General features: G+C 45.6%; 1 protein-coding gene across 12 annotated transcripts in view; it reads right to left on the bottom strand.

Moving 5' to 3' along the window:
* ITPR1 (inositol 1,4,5-trisphosphate receptor type 1) overlaps positions 1-14232 on the bottom strand; it is a 184718-nt gene that overhangs the window by 55020 nt on the left and 115466 nt on the right. For 6 of the 12 annotated variants that reach the window (XM_049827170.1, XM_049827158.1, XM_049827161.1 and 3 more), the window contains 3 exons: positions 14141-14191; positions 10469-10601; positions 8853-9043 (listed from right to left, as the gene is read on the bottom strand). In XM_049827170.1, the coding sequence (XP_049683127.1) occupies positions 8853-9043; positions 10469-10601; positions 14141-14191 (375 nt within the window). The remainder of the gene's footprint in view (positions 1-8852; positions 9044-10468; positions 10602-14140; positions 14192-14232) is intronic. The other 6 variants (XM_049827159.1, XM_049827162.1, XM_049827166.1 and 3 more) reach the window with 2 other exon arrangements.

The raw sequence follows: 14232 nt of genomic DNA, 5'->3' as shown, positions 1-14232 counted from the left end.
GGGACTTCCCAGCTCTGTTTTCCACAAATAAGACAAACTCTGTCACGGGCATCCACACGCCATCCTGCAAGGCTCTACTCTGAGCTGGAGAGTCTGCCCCACCTTACGGAAGATGTTTTTTGGGGGGGGCACAAGCGTACGGAGACAGACCCGTGTCAACGCTCGTCCTTCCCAACGAGCTTTAAATGGCAGCAGCAGCAGAGCTGCACCACTCACTTCGGGAAGAAGCCCTTGTATCCTACACGTTCTCCTACTGCAACGCCCCAAATCTTGATGCAATTTAAAGTCATTTCACAAAGAGGAAAGTAAGACGCAGTCTCACAGAAATACGGTCCCCTCGTGCCCTTCCAGAGCCAGCACAAAACCCCCGGGACGGTGAAGTGACACTGGATGATCACCAGGAGGTGAAGGCACGCTGGGGGAACGACAGGTAGGAACGTGACTGTGGGGTTTGGGGTTTAAATCCCCCCCGCAGATGGAGCAGATGGGCTCCAAAGCGTGGGAGGCTCGGGGGCCTGACCTGCTTTCAGCACGGAGCCTTATTTGAGTTCCTCCTGCATACATGTGGGAGCACGCACCCGCCGGGTCACTCAGTTAATCTGTGCGAGGCTCTTGCATGGCAGGAGCATGAATCCCACTTCCTTACCGAACCAGCAAGCTCTGTGTAGGTGTGAGAAACAAGGAAGTCTGCAGACTCCCCAAAAGAAAAAAAAGAAAAAAAAAAAAAAAGAAAAAAAGTGTAAGATCTTCTTGAGAGACAGAGGAATTAAAGAAAACCATAGCAACAAGTCAGTCCACCTACCCAAACCACCCACCCACCACCAGTTTCATTTGCTGACGCACTTCAAAAAACAAGCTGGCTCCTACCCGCTCTGGAAGGTGAGCAAGCCCTGAGAGCTCATTAAATTCCCTTCTCAGCTACTCTTGTATGCCTGCAGCTAGTGAGCAAGTGGGATATAAATAGAAGTTATATAACATCGCTTTGTTGATTCCTGTGCTTACCAAAAAAAAAAAAAAAAAAGGCAGCATGACCTTGTTTTTCTGAATAGCTTGCCTCTGCCTGCTTGTGGAGGACTTCAATCCTGCTAGGGATCATCTTAAAAGTTTATATTGGACCTGGATCCCATGGAGAGGACTAGGGAGAATTAGCGGTTTACATCCCCGCTCCTTACAGGACCGGGATCACACCTGAACGCCTAGAGAATCGCCACACGAGAGGGCTGTGGTACCTAACGACCACGACCAACGCAAGGCTACCACGACTGGAGGGCAAGTGAGGCAGCTGGACCCTGATGTAGCATCTCTCCTCCTTTTTTTTTTTTTTTTTTTTTTTTTTGCCTATGTTGCTCAGTCACACAGATGGGCACCTCAAAATCTAAACATAAAACCTCCCTCCAGGCAAAAAGACTGAAAGATGCTGTGATACAGGAACAGTGATGGCCCAAATCTATTTCACAAAGTAGGATCAGCTGCAGCTCAAGTCGAAAGACTGCGTGGTATCGTTACCATCTCACCTCATCCACCCTCTTCTCAATCTCACCTATGCATCTTACTGCGCCCGACAAAAATGAAATCATCTCTGCAGGAATGACTGCTCGCAGCTTTTGGCTCTGTCTGTTATTAGTAGGGCTTGTTTGTCCTTAACATGGTGGTATCTAACAGGTAAGTGCGGCTGAGGCTTCGCTGTGCTAAATACATTAAAATACACGTGAAAGACAGCGTGCTCCTACGGGCTTGTCGTCTTGAGTCTCCTCACGTGCTGCGGATCAACAGAGCATCAGGACGCAGATTTCGTCAGCGCTGAGTTAATTATTAGTGCAGGTTCTGTGCCTTGTTTGGAAGGTAGCTGCGCCGTGAAGGAGGGTCTGGATCTACAGCGTGCTTCATTTTGGAGAGGGCTCTATTTCACAAAAGGACAAGATTGCTGCCCACAGCTGAATGCGATGGTTGATGTAGGTCCTTACCAACATTTACCTTTTTTTTTTTTTTTTAATGTTATGTTCTGAAGAACATAACCAGAATGTAAAAAAAAAAAAAAAAAAAATATGGTGTATTTTAACTTGAGAAAAACTCATTAAACTGGTGAAGGACATAGGTGATTACTTAATGCATGCTGATAGCTTGCTGGTTTTGCATTAGTTTCCCAAACAGGTATTATTAAAACAACGTAAAAAACCCTACATCAAAGAACTCTGCCTGCTACAAACAAACGGTAGAAATTTTAAGACACATTTTTTAATCAACGACCAAAAGTTCTCAAGTGCTATTTACAGAAGTTTAGCGATCCAAAGATATTGTTGCCTCTGAAGCATTTACCATCACGTACGATTTTGTGTGCTCGCAGCTATCTGTGACTGTTGCAAATTTTTAAAGTGGTAAATCTGGTTTAAAATGTCCAAACCACAAACCCTAAAGCACCATTGTGTCACTAAACCTATGTTTTGTACCACCAATACTTCTGTAATATTTTGTAAATTTTTCTCCCAATTTAGAAGGGCAATTGCAGTCACAGAGAAGAAGAAACCAAGTCTTTCGGCAACCGAATAGGACAGGACACATTTAGGCCAACAGGGAAAGTGAAAAAAATAAAGCAGGCTGACTGGCTGGTTCCAGCTATTTCACTGTTGACCTTTTTAGCGTCGCTTGACCTTCCATTTTTGTCACGGTATTTCACAGCCAACGCTACAGCACGATCCCCCTCCCCAGTCGCACCCCCGTCCACTTGGGTCCCGCGGCTTTCCCGTGTGCCAGAAACACAAACGAGAGTCGGATAGCTCTGGATTCGATTCCTTTCGTGCATCGACTCTGCAGTTCGTTAATAACTATCCATCATCTTTGGGCAGTCTGAGGCACCGAGTGCAGCAAAGGAGACCACAATTTGCCGTACGGGAGTTTTCTTACTGGTGGCGATGGACAAGGAGAAAGGTCGACTAAGTTCAGGTCCGTGTATGGTGCAAGACAGAGCTGGAGACGGGAGAGTCGTGTTAGTCCAGCATTTTACCCAAACCAGTATTTCCTACTAAACCAGACTAATGAAGAGCTGGCTGCTGTGATTTCTGGTATCTCGCTTGTTCAGAGCCCCCCGTGGTACTTCTGCAACGGCACCACGCGGCCACGGCCCCTAACCCTAACGAGCACTCAAAGGAGGGCACACAAAACGCACGGCTCCTCTTTGCAGGCTGAAAGAAGAGCTCTGGAAGTTAAAGCAACTTGAAGCCACACAGCTTTTTGTACAGTCACATCTGAAAGGAGCCTCACACATCTATGGTGAGCTCCAAACCTTCCTTGGCTCAGCACACTGGTTCGCTCTTGCCATGCGGCGATGGAGGCACAACTCTCCGGTCACCAGCGCAGGCTCCTTGGTGCTACCTCAAGTCGTGATGGCCCCTCGTCCGCATCCCATACTCAGCTGCTGGGGGAAGGAGGGCTGTAGAGCAGATCCCATCATCATCCTCGGTGCAGGAGCAGTGACCCTCTTCAGATGTCTTAAAGCTGGGAGCAAATCCCACTTCTTCCTGAAAAACAATCACCTTCTCCTTGGATGCTGACTCCCATCACCTCATCCTCCGTGTTTGCAGCCCACCTTGCGAAGAACTGTGGACGAAGGGGGAAAGAAGGTACCACCGCACTTCGAAGCGGTAGGGGTTAAAAAACGCCTGAAACTGAAGTCATCAACTGCATTTTACCTTCCCTCACTGAAAATACCAACACATGTGCATGTGGGTAATTTGTCACGCAATCTAACTTTTGAGAAAATCCCTAATTAAACGAGCAGCAACCCAAGTCTCCATGGAGAGGCAGTTATGTAAGGGACTTTACATGCCATTAACTTCCACCGACCAAGGAAACCCGAAACACTACGGAGGTGAGGCAGAGTAACGGCGCATATAATTTTTATTTAGCAGATGAGAGACAAGCGTTACAGGATAAGTCCTCAGCAATTTCCTCTGCTGTCATTCACTTGCCTGGGTTGCTTTAATGGAGGAGAACTCGCCGTGTTGCAGAGAGCGCAGGGAACGGACCAAGCTTTCATCTCTTCCGAAGGAGATGCAGCTCCGCATGGAGCGTGCCTACGAGGAACAGCACCTGCCACGCAAGCTCCGGCAAAGCGCGCCCACGCCAGCGCCCCGGGGGGACGGGTACCACGCGCCGGCCGCCAGCATCCCAGATGCAGGGCATGGTTGCCCCTCGCCATTTCGGAGGAGAGCGCGGGACCGGCTGGGCATTCCCCCCCCCCCCCCCCCCCCCCCGCCCCAGGGCTGCTCTGTGCAGAACCGCTGACGCCAGCTCTCTCGAGGTGGATGCTGAGGGTTATATAAATTAATAAAGGGGTTTATGTAATTTTCAGTTCAGTGAGCTGCAGCATTTGTCAAGTTAATTTGTTGTCCGGTTTTGACCCTGTGGTTCCACCTCTGCTTCTGTCTCCTTACAAACGAGGGCAGGCTTCCCACTGAAAACCAGAGCTCCTGCTGAGCGGGAGCGACGCGCTCACCGGACACAGCTTCGACGCTTTCATCACCATCTCTGTTAACAAAGAACCTGACAGCATTTCTAAGTGAATTCTAAAACCTAAAAATAACCCAGAAGACTTTTTATCCAGAGAGCTTTAAGTGGGCAAAGACGTCTGTCTTTCTCCCGGAGCAGTTAATTTATCACACCCATGTTCACCCCTGTAGCAAAACACAAAGTAGCATGGGATTCAAGGTGCCATATATGCTACCAGCTTAGCCTCTTTCCTACAGGTAAACCAAGACATTTTTTCTTGTCCTGCTTCTCCCCCACATTCATTTTCTTAACAATACAATAAAAATCACTCCTGCCAATTATAATAAGGAACATTTCTAGATTTGCTTTTCTGCTAGAGTTGGCAACCACCTACTTTGCCTAGCCATAATACTGGCCCTGCATGTATCTAATGAAACAGTTACACCTATTCCAGTTATCCCTTCCCAACATCATGGGGATCTCTTCTCCCACTGACGCTCATGGGAGTTACCTGGGAACTCCCATTATTAACCATATTACAATCATCACGTGTAAGTTCCTGTGTGTCAGTACAAACCTTTTGCTTAACTTCAGGCTGAATTCATTTCCCGTGTGAAAAGCTGGAGTTAAGAAAATGCCATGCAGGGGTGACACATTGCTGGCTTTGCTGCCAAAAAGCCTTTTTACATAACCTGTCCCTATCTCACCAGTTTCCTATTCTCAAAGGCCTGTAGATATAAGCAATTTAAGTTCAGTAAAAATTATTCAGACCAAGCACAAAATAAGCTTGTTCAGAATACTATACATCAAGACCTGTTAATAATAACCAGAAAAATTGTGAAATGAAGATAAACTGTGTTAGACCTCAAAGACAAAGCTGTCTGATTAGGCTTACGCCAACTTTCGTAATGACAAATGTATCTGATGCAAAATGAACAGTTATTAGTCCAGAGACTGAAGATGACTCTTCCACCGGCAGTTACTGGAAACTGCCGTAGAACTTCAGAAAATCCACTCTGCAGGTTGCAGAGGTTGTAAAGCCCTACCTACTTAATCTGAAACACTTACCAAAAGGACATAGATTAGAAAAAGATCAGGATAAAAGACCACGGGAAGTATTGGGTTCATCTTCCTAAGTGCATCTAGTTTCCTTAAGCAGACAAATTTTGCAGTGTATTTTGTAAAAATGAAATCTCGCTAAGTAGGAGACCATCACATTGCTGCACTCAATAAATCTTTACTGTACTGTAGCGGAAGACTGCTCTATAAGACCTGTTGGACTTGAAGCTGTGCAGAGTAGCGAGTACCCCGTGCAGCTCTCCTGTACCGGCAGTGCTCCTGAACAGCGGGGCTGCACCAGAGCCTTCTGTATTTTCTGGGGGAGCAGATAAGCTGTTCTTTCAACGCGAAGAAAGAAAAGCTTGGTTACGTGAATTTACCGTCTCAGGACGCCAGCTTAACTTGGACACCGTTCAGCAATTACCCCGGGAGATACAGACCTGAAATCGTGATTTTACTAAAGAGCAAGCCTCCACCTTCGCTTTGATTCACCAGCGTGGAGCTAGCTGTTCTCCCAGAAGTTAAGCTTGGTGGTTGGAGTTTTTTTTCCATTAAAGTTTTACTTACTTGGCTTTCATGACTAAAATACTACTGAAAGATCAGAGCGCTGAATATGCGCTGCTCTTGACTGACACTGTAGTAGTCCCCACGGGCTCTGACTGCGCTAGAGCCACTGCAAGTAAAGCAAAGCATCAAACTCACTCCCTAGCACCAGGAGATTAACCGATACAGAGGTAAGTCAGGGAACACCTTTGTGCACTGATAAACCTTCTTTTTTTTCCCTTTTGCTATCAGGCCACTGGATTGCTATAGCACAGAGTATGTGCATTACAACTGCTCCACAGGCTATTTTCAATAAAGTCTCATCTGTGCTTTGCATGCATGAGTAAGAGCTCCTGGGTGTGTCCAAGACCTCAGAGCTCACAGCATTAGCTGTAGGCATCACAAGTCATTTGGTTCCTAAAACATTCTGTACTTAAAAGCAGCCTACACCAGAGCCCCCTCCCAGCCCTTCGCCGCTGCATTAGCGCACGTACACGCACACGCACCGAGCAACTGCTGGCTGCCCAGAACATTTTCTAAAGGTAAAGACAACCACAAAGCACTTATTCCTGAGTGGGAAAGGACGGAAAATAGTTACTCTGGTTTGCGGAAGTAACATTTATAAAGGCAGGAGTGCAACAGAAACTGCCAGGACCGTAAGGCGGGCGGGATGTGAAAGCATTGCACCATTTGCTGCAAGCATCCGATGCCAGCAGCTCACTCCCAACCGCATAGTTACTTTACAGACTCCCGGCTCCCAGTTATAGACAGCAAACGCAAACCAAAGAATCTCCCTTTTTGGTGAAAAAGGTGTCTTTGGAGATTGATTGCAGATTTCCCTATTTATTTTGACCAGACGAGCTAAGGAATCTGCTTCCAACACTGATTCGCACACAGCGGGAAGTGACTCGACTCAGTCCATTAGTTCTGGGCTCCAGCACAAGCAAAGGGTTTCTCCACGTCACGCTGGTGCAGAATTTGTTTTTCCTTCCAGCATGACAGCATGAGGTTACCTGAGGCTCCCCGAGAGCTAGGAAGATGAAAGCTCAGCTTCCTTTACATTGGAGAAGAGCAGGAAATTTAAAGGAGTGACTCTCCCCAAGGAATGTGAATCCTGTCACTGCAGTTTAAGGTGACATTTAAACGCTCAATTCCCCCTTTGTCTTTTGGAAAAAAAGCTTCACTCTAGAGCATATACACAGTGGAAAAAGGAGGGTACTGATTACAGAGACAGCATGAAGGAGGCCAGAAATGTTCCCTCTCCTCTCAAGAGAAGTTTGCATCAACACAAGAGGTGCTGCTGTATAGATCTAGTGCATGTTTTAACCGTAATGACCACTTATAACTAGCCAGGATTCAGCCCCACGTTACACTTAATCAAATCTTACCACATACTGCTGCCCAGAAGATAGAGCTGCTCTTTAGCACATCTCTGGTCAGGTTTGAGCCACCCACTTCTATGGGACCAAATCCATTTTCACTGGAGGCTGGTTTTCCATCAGATCAGCCACTTAATTCAACTCACCGCTCAGCTGCACGAGCCATACGAAGAGGGGACCCCGCAGAGCTGACCAGAACAGGATGGGCCGTTTTGGCAACAGCCCCCACTGAGGTTCGATTAAGCACAACGTGGAGTGCTGCCCCCAGTCCAGTCAAACATTTCCCCCAGAAGTTGCCATGGAGGTCTAGTTAAGAGTAACGCTGTAAGTGCGGTGGCTCTCCGCTGCGGCAGCCATACCAGAGACAGACCGCGTCTTTTGGTAGTTTGGTTTTCAGTGCAGAAAAAGACAAGACTGGGGAGTGGTAACACTATACTAGGAGCAGTGTGCCACACATATAAGATTTTTTTTTTAGTTCTCTTTACCCAAGCTCTTCTGAAAATGCTAGCATGTTTTATCTTTAAGTACCTAAATAAATGTTCCTAATTAGGATGCAGCACAAATGGCATCCAATTATAAGCCTAAATCTGTATGTATATCAAACATTTGGATGTATCATTTCTCCGAGTGAAAGGAACAATCTGCAAAATTTGCCTTCTTAAACAAATCACCAATTGTTTTGTTCAGATGTGTGAAACACATTGCAGCAGGGTAGGAAAGGGGTAACACTCTCTGGAATAGCTACACATAAAGCCCATTGTCCAAGACAGAAAGAGACTGTTTGCAAACAGAACACATGCAAAGTCAAAAGAATAAAATATAACATATTCAATAGTCTTTGTACGCATATTTTGCCGTAATAAGGTTTTACTTTCTGTTCGGAAGAATACCGTACAAGCTAGTTGGTGTTACGCTCATTAAAATCTATACCAGGCACAACTCTCCTTTAGGGAAACAAAATCCTTATTTACAACACAGAAATGAAGGACAGCAAGATCACATGAGGACGGTGGTGGTCTGGAGTTTACTGTTATTTTAAATTCCAGTCTGAAATCTAACAACTAGTTGTAAAAGTCTCTGAGCGTGTTGCAGTTGCTTGAACTTACTCATACAAGTAGTCACATTAACTCACGCTACAAGGTTGTTATGTTATACATTCCTCTATATTGCCCTGGGAAATACCTCAATGACCTAGTGCCCATGCAAACATTTCATAAGTTAACTTTTGCATGGTAGACACTGATATTTTTCTTAATTACAAGTCAAAGATCATTTAGTCATTTCCCCTCCCATCTCCTTAACCTCCTCAAGTTTCCTGGATTTCATAAAAACATTTCCCTTGCCAACATGTTTTAGTTATAAGCTTGAAGTTTTCCATTTCCCTACCTGTATTGTAGTGTTCCCACCTTCCAGAAGGGCAATGGCTAGCAGGATGCTCTCATGGAAGACTCTGTCACTGGTGGCATTCATGATGAGATCTATGACCAGGTTGGATGCACCTTCTTTATCCAGATGACACTGGACGTCTGCCAAACTCATCTCACCTCGGCTCATTGAACTCGATCCAGAGCTTCCTCCTATAAAGGCGATCATGAGAAACAGGCTGAGATTCAAACGCCGCCACCCTACGGTGATGGCACCTCTCGTCTGGTTTAAATTATTAACCTATCCTGAAGGGTGCGCACACGTTTATTAACAGTGATGAACTTGGCCCCTAGCATTTCTGCAAGGAAGAGTTTGTAACTTAAAGCACAGATCGGGCATGCTATAAGATGGGTACTTAACATCGCTTTAACGTGCGCGAGTCTGCAGGAGGTGGTGTCCTGAGGGAGGACAGCCTGGGCTGGCAATGGGAAATGGTTATTGCCACTGCTGCCCTCATTAGCAGCAGAAAGTGGAGAGACGGCTGCTGTATTGGAAGAGGATTCTGCAAACAGCGTGGATTCAGGGATACAAAGAAAGGCTCCGCAGGACCAGCGAGGGGATGGAAAAGAAGGCAAAACAAATTCCAGAGGATGGCAAAGCCAACACTACGCTTCCGTGCAATTACAGAACGGTGAACTTCATGGATAAACAGACCAAACAAGAGAAGCAAGCAAGAGTTTGTGGAAGTGGCAGGAAGAACAAGGACTGAAGCAAAAGGCTCTAGAAAGTAGAAGAGTATGGCAGCAGGCAGCACAACACAAGGACTAATGAAATACATATCAGCTTCAGAAAATACAGGGGAAATAGGGTTTTTTGGGTTTTTTTGTTTGTTTGTTTCTGATCAGGCCTCCTTTCAACAGGATTATCCACTGTTTTTATTTTGAAGAGGCAAAACCCACTGAACTCTGTTTTGACAAAACATGCTTGACATTACTGACTTTTTTAGCAATGGTCTCAAATTAAATAAACTGCACTTTATAACTGACTTCAAACCGAATTTTTGCTCATCCTACCCTGCAATCTCTCTGTAATACAATGCAATGTTTTTATTTCAGGTACGGTTAATAATCTGACATCCTTATGAGCACATTTCCAAAGCATTACTGCAAATATTAAATTAATCAGGTTTCCTGAGTACGTCCATTCAAAGCAAAGTCACACAATTCAAGCCAACCCAAGACAGTCTCTGGAAAGTATAGAAAGCTCTGGCTGCTCAATTTAAAGTACTTTCTCAAATGCACTCAGGATAAAAAGAACAGTGCTCTCAGCCACATGAGGAAAAAGCAGTTGACACGATTAGAGACAGGAGAGCGGTGCTCCGCTCATCCTAAAGCAGAGTCCCTCAAGGAGAGTTAAAATGTGTTGGAGTTTCTCAAGCCAGGAGTGACCTGCAAGCTGGACTTCTTCCCCATCCATATGGATAGTTTCTTCTTTTTGGGGATATCACAGAACAGAACAGTAGGGGGGAAAAAAACCCTGTTTCACCTGTAAGATATGGATTTGTCAGGCAAACACAGACACACAGCATCTGGCAGGGCAGATCACACGAACCGCTGATGAGCAGGAGCGGGTCCTACCTCCTGCCCCGGCTTTGCTGGTGCCTCCGGCAGACAAGGGGCCATTGCCGAAGGTGGTGAGGCTCTCGCGCCGTCCCGCCGGTCTCACATTGCCATAGTAACGGTTGACCAAAACTTGCCTGAGTGCCTCACCCTTGATTCAAAGAGGATAACGAAATCATGATGTGAGCTTAACGAATAAACAAGCTACTAATATTCAGCAGCAAGGGGACTGGTGTTATCGTTAGCCTACTCGTAGTGAGGGAGGGGGAACCAAAACCCTGGAGATTTGGAAAAATCCACTGAGCGTCTCCCAGTGTGCTCGGGCAGGCTGGGACACCGGTGGGTGGGGGGTGGGGGGTGGGGGTGTCTCATGGGGCTTAAATAAGATTACAGGTTCCCAGCACCAGAAACAAGCTAGAGTTCAGTTTTTGTGTAAAGCTTTCTAGGCAAATTTTATTCTCAAAGATTTTTTCTTTTTTTTAAATTAAGATCTATTGTCTCCATCTTAAATGTAAAAAACTTGCACCAACACAAAATGAAGAGGATTAGAGAAGGAGTAACATTAGAAAAGGCTTTGTGAGTGAGCAATCCAATCTTCTCAAACGTATTTTGCCACTTCACCAACGTTACAGGGACGCTCTCTTGCCTCTCCTCCATCAGCAAGCGATGCGATCCGACGCTGTCAGCCGCCCGAGCGGAAACCCGAGCGATCCCCTGCTGCATCCCAGCTCTTTGTTCCCCGTGTCCCTGCTGGCAGCCGCCCAAGCCGGCCGGTCACGCCAGCAGTCAGCATCCCAGCACATGAGCCTGCGGACACTGCGGGGCACCGGTCCTCAGATAACCCCGACATCCCGGTCCCGCAGCCCCGGGAGCTGCCGGCACATCCCCGCGGAGCACGCACCGCTGCCGTCAGCGGAGACCAAAACACCTCCCAGGTCGAACGTTAACCTGCGGACCCGGCGCTGCTCCCCCTTAAGTCTTTACAGGAATTCCCAGGAATTCAGAGTGCCGTCCAAAGGCTGGCGGCGCTGCCAGCAACGGGCAGACACGCAAACGCTGCAGTTGGATTAACAGATTTTTGTAAGGTCTTTGTGCAAAAAAGGAAAACGGGTGATTATTTTACCTGGGAGCTACTGCTCTGCTAACGGCGGCGTGCTGTGGTGACAGCAGTACCAGCCTGAGACAGTGTTTGAGACAGGGGAGGAAGAGGGCTTTCTGGGGATTCCAAAAAACAAAACAGAACAAACAAACAAAATCGATCTAGCCAGGGATAATGTCATATTAAAAATCTGTCAGGATGAACTAAATTATCTTCATCTCCATTCACAAAACAAGTGCCTGACACTGATTTTCAGTTGCGCTTCAAATGAAATTAGTTGTCTGACTATAGATTCAAAATGTTATTAACTACAAGGTTTAATAACATTAGCTGTCATGCAAGCGAAACCTTACTTTTTAAACTTTCACAAGAGGCCCTTTAAACACAAATAAATAAAAGGAACAACGTAACTGTGCATTAATTGGCTCATACAAAACTCCAGCACTGCCGCAGCCACGCTGCTTTTGATACAAAGTTGGCAGTCACAAAAGGTAGCTTAGAGAAATCCTTATACCCCAATGCACTAGCAAGACAAAAACCTGTCTGGAAATTAACAGTCCTTTACCAAATGTCAGACGTGACTTCCAAACGGAGAAGCCCAACACCTGCCTGCAGCTGGTCAGGGATCGCTGCCCTCCCTGCAAGGCTGGTGCTAATGTCAGGGCTCCCACTGTCTGCTTCTTGTCAATACAATTCAGCAGATTAAAAATTGTTCCTATAGATTATTAGTGTGAAAGCTGCAGCCCAAGAGCTGCATTTTACAGAATCAGATGGGGACGGGGGAAGCAGCAGGGAGACAAGATGTAAAATAAACACAAAGAGAGCTTGCCAACCAGCTGCTTCCAAAGTCCCCCAAAAAAGAAAAAAAAAGGCAAGTTACTTTGGAAGCAACAGTAGAAGATGATGAGCACTTTTCCAAGGGGCATACGCTTCCTATCACCGCTTGGGCCAAATAATGAACATGTAGGAGAGGCAAGAGACTCAGTTGAAAAGCTCAAGCAAATTCTTATCCCAGAGGAACTACTCTGACTGACAGCAACATGAGAGTGTTTAGTACATGATGTAGTGCTTTAACCATATTTCTGTTCTCAGTCTGGCAGGTAAGGAAGGCTACATGACAGAACAAGGCCAAGCCAGGCAAAAAAAACCCCTTAACTACATCTTCCTTCTACACGTGTACTTATTAAAAAGGCAACTTGATACCCATGCAAGCCCTATGCCAAAAATCAAGTTACAATGGAGTTCTCGCATCACCTTTTTCCTCTTCTGTTAAACTAACTGGCAGTCGTTATATCAACTGGCATTTAAAAACGGTAATTTCTACTACTTACTATAAAGCTAACGCCACACATCCAACCCCAAGAACTACTGTTCAGTAAACTCCACCTCCTCCTGAATTCAGGAGGGTAACTAAAGCTCCTGGAGTTGTCTCTAGACTTTCCTTCTGGTCCACTGTGGCGCTGAAGGCAACTTCTATTCCGTGGTCAAAATAGTTGGGGTGAGTGGAGAGACCTCACCAGGAGCTGCTGCTCTGAGGTCAGACCTGCAGCCCCTCTGCTGTCTATAGGAGTAGTGTATCCAAAATGGGACAAGAAACCAGAAAATACAAGAGGGAACACGTATCAAGCATTTGTTGTTTCTAGTCTGAAAGCATGCTGATTCACGGTTTCCAAGGTTTGGCAATCAGCATTCACTAGCATTTTGAATTCTAACTGGGAATAAAAACTTTGTTTCCTACAAAATTATTCAAATCCACTGTGTTAGCCAACAAATATATGAGTATGCGATCAAAGTAGAGGGGAGAAAAAATAAGTGGCATTTAAGAAATGTTATAATTAATTCAGCTGCAATGCTTGGCTCCGGAACAGTTCTTTAACCATCATGTTACTGTTGTGCACCACTTTGATGCGTACAGTATGCAAACAAATATCAGCTGTTTGGCGGCAATAAGAAAAATCAAATATGCTACCTAGATAAAAAAAACCAATAGCATTCAGTTTCATCTGCACTCACCATCAAGGTAAACTAACAGTAAGTAGTATACAAACACTAATGTACACGTACCAGTAAAGCAAGAGGCAATACACAACTCAGTTTAAGTGATCTCAAACCCCTGTTATAATGTTTAAAACAGAGAATCTTTAATAATATCTAAGAGTGAAGCAGTTATAAGTTGCTGCTATTCTGTTCCCAGCTACAAGAGCAGAAGAAATTGAGAAATGTATTAACGACGTTGATTTTGCAGCTTGGCTGTTTATGAAGGGGAAGGTGTGGCCAAAGCAGGCAAACTCCACAAGCACTGATAAATGTCACTTCATATTTGTGCGATCATCAGCAAAGGGGAGTGCTTTGGAAGTGTGAACAGACTAGACCAGGATCTGAGGTTTAATTCGGAGCAGCCAAGCACTTGCCCCTTCCATTTAGTACAAGAGAAGGTGCTCCAGCACCCCATTTTGTAAGCATGGCTGATCATTTTAGATTTCCCGACAGCAAGCAGTTAACCACAGAAGCTTCTTACATGACTTACGCTTCACTGTTTAAAAGGAAAAGATAGAGGATTAGTTCTGAACGTGCTTGACTGCTGTACATACCCTTCTATGATCCTCCAGTTGCCTCTGTGGTAGACTTTGATCAAGCTCCTGCTGTGCATGCAGAAATTTCATTTTAAAGTAGAACAACACTG

Source organism: Accipiter gentilis, chromosome 23 (assembly GCF_929443795.1).
Source record: "Accipiter gentilis chromosome 23, bAccGen1.1, whole genome shotgun sequence".
NCBI lineage: Eukaryota > Metazoa > Chordata > Aves > Accipitriformes > Accipitridae > Astur > Astur gentilis.
Note: the sequence above shows the minus strand (reverse complement) of the source record. Positions and strands in the feature narration are given on the sequence as shown.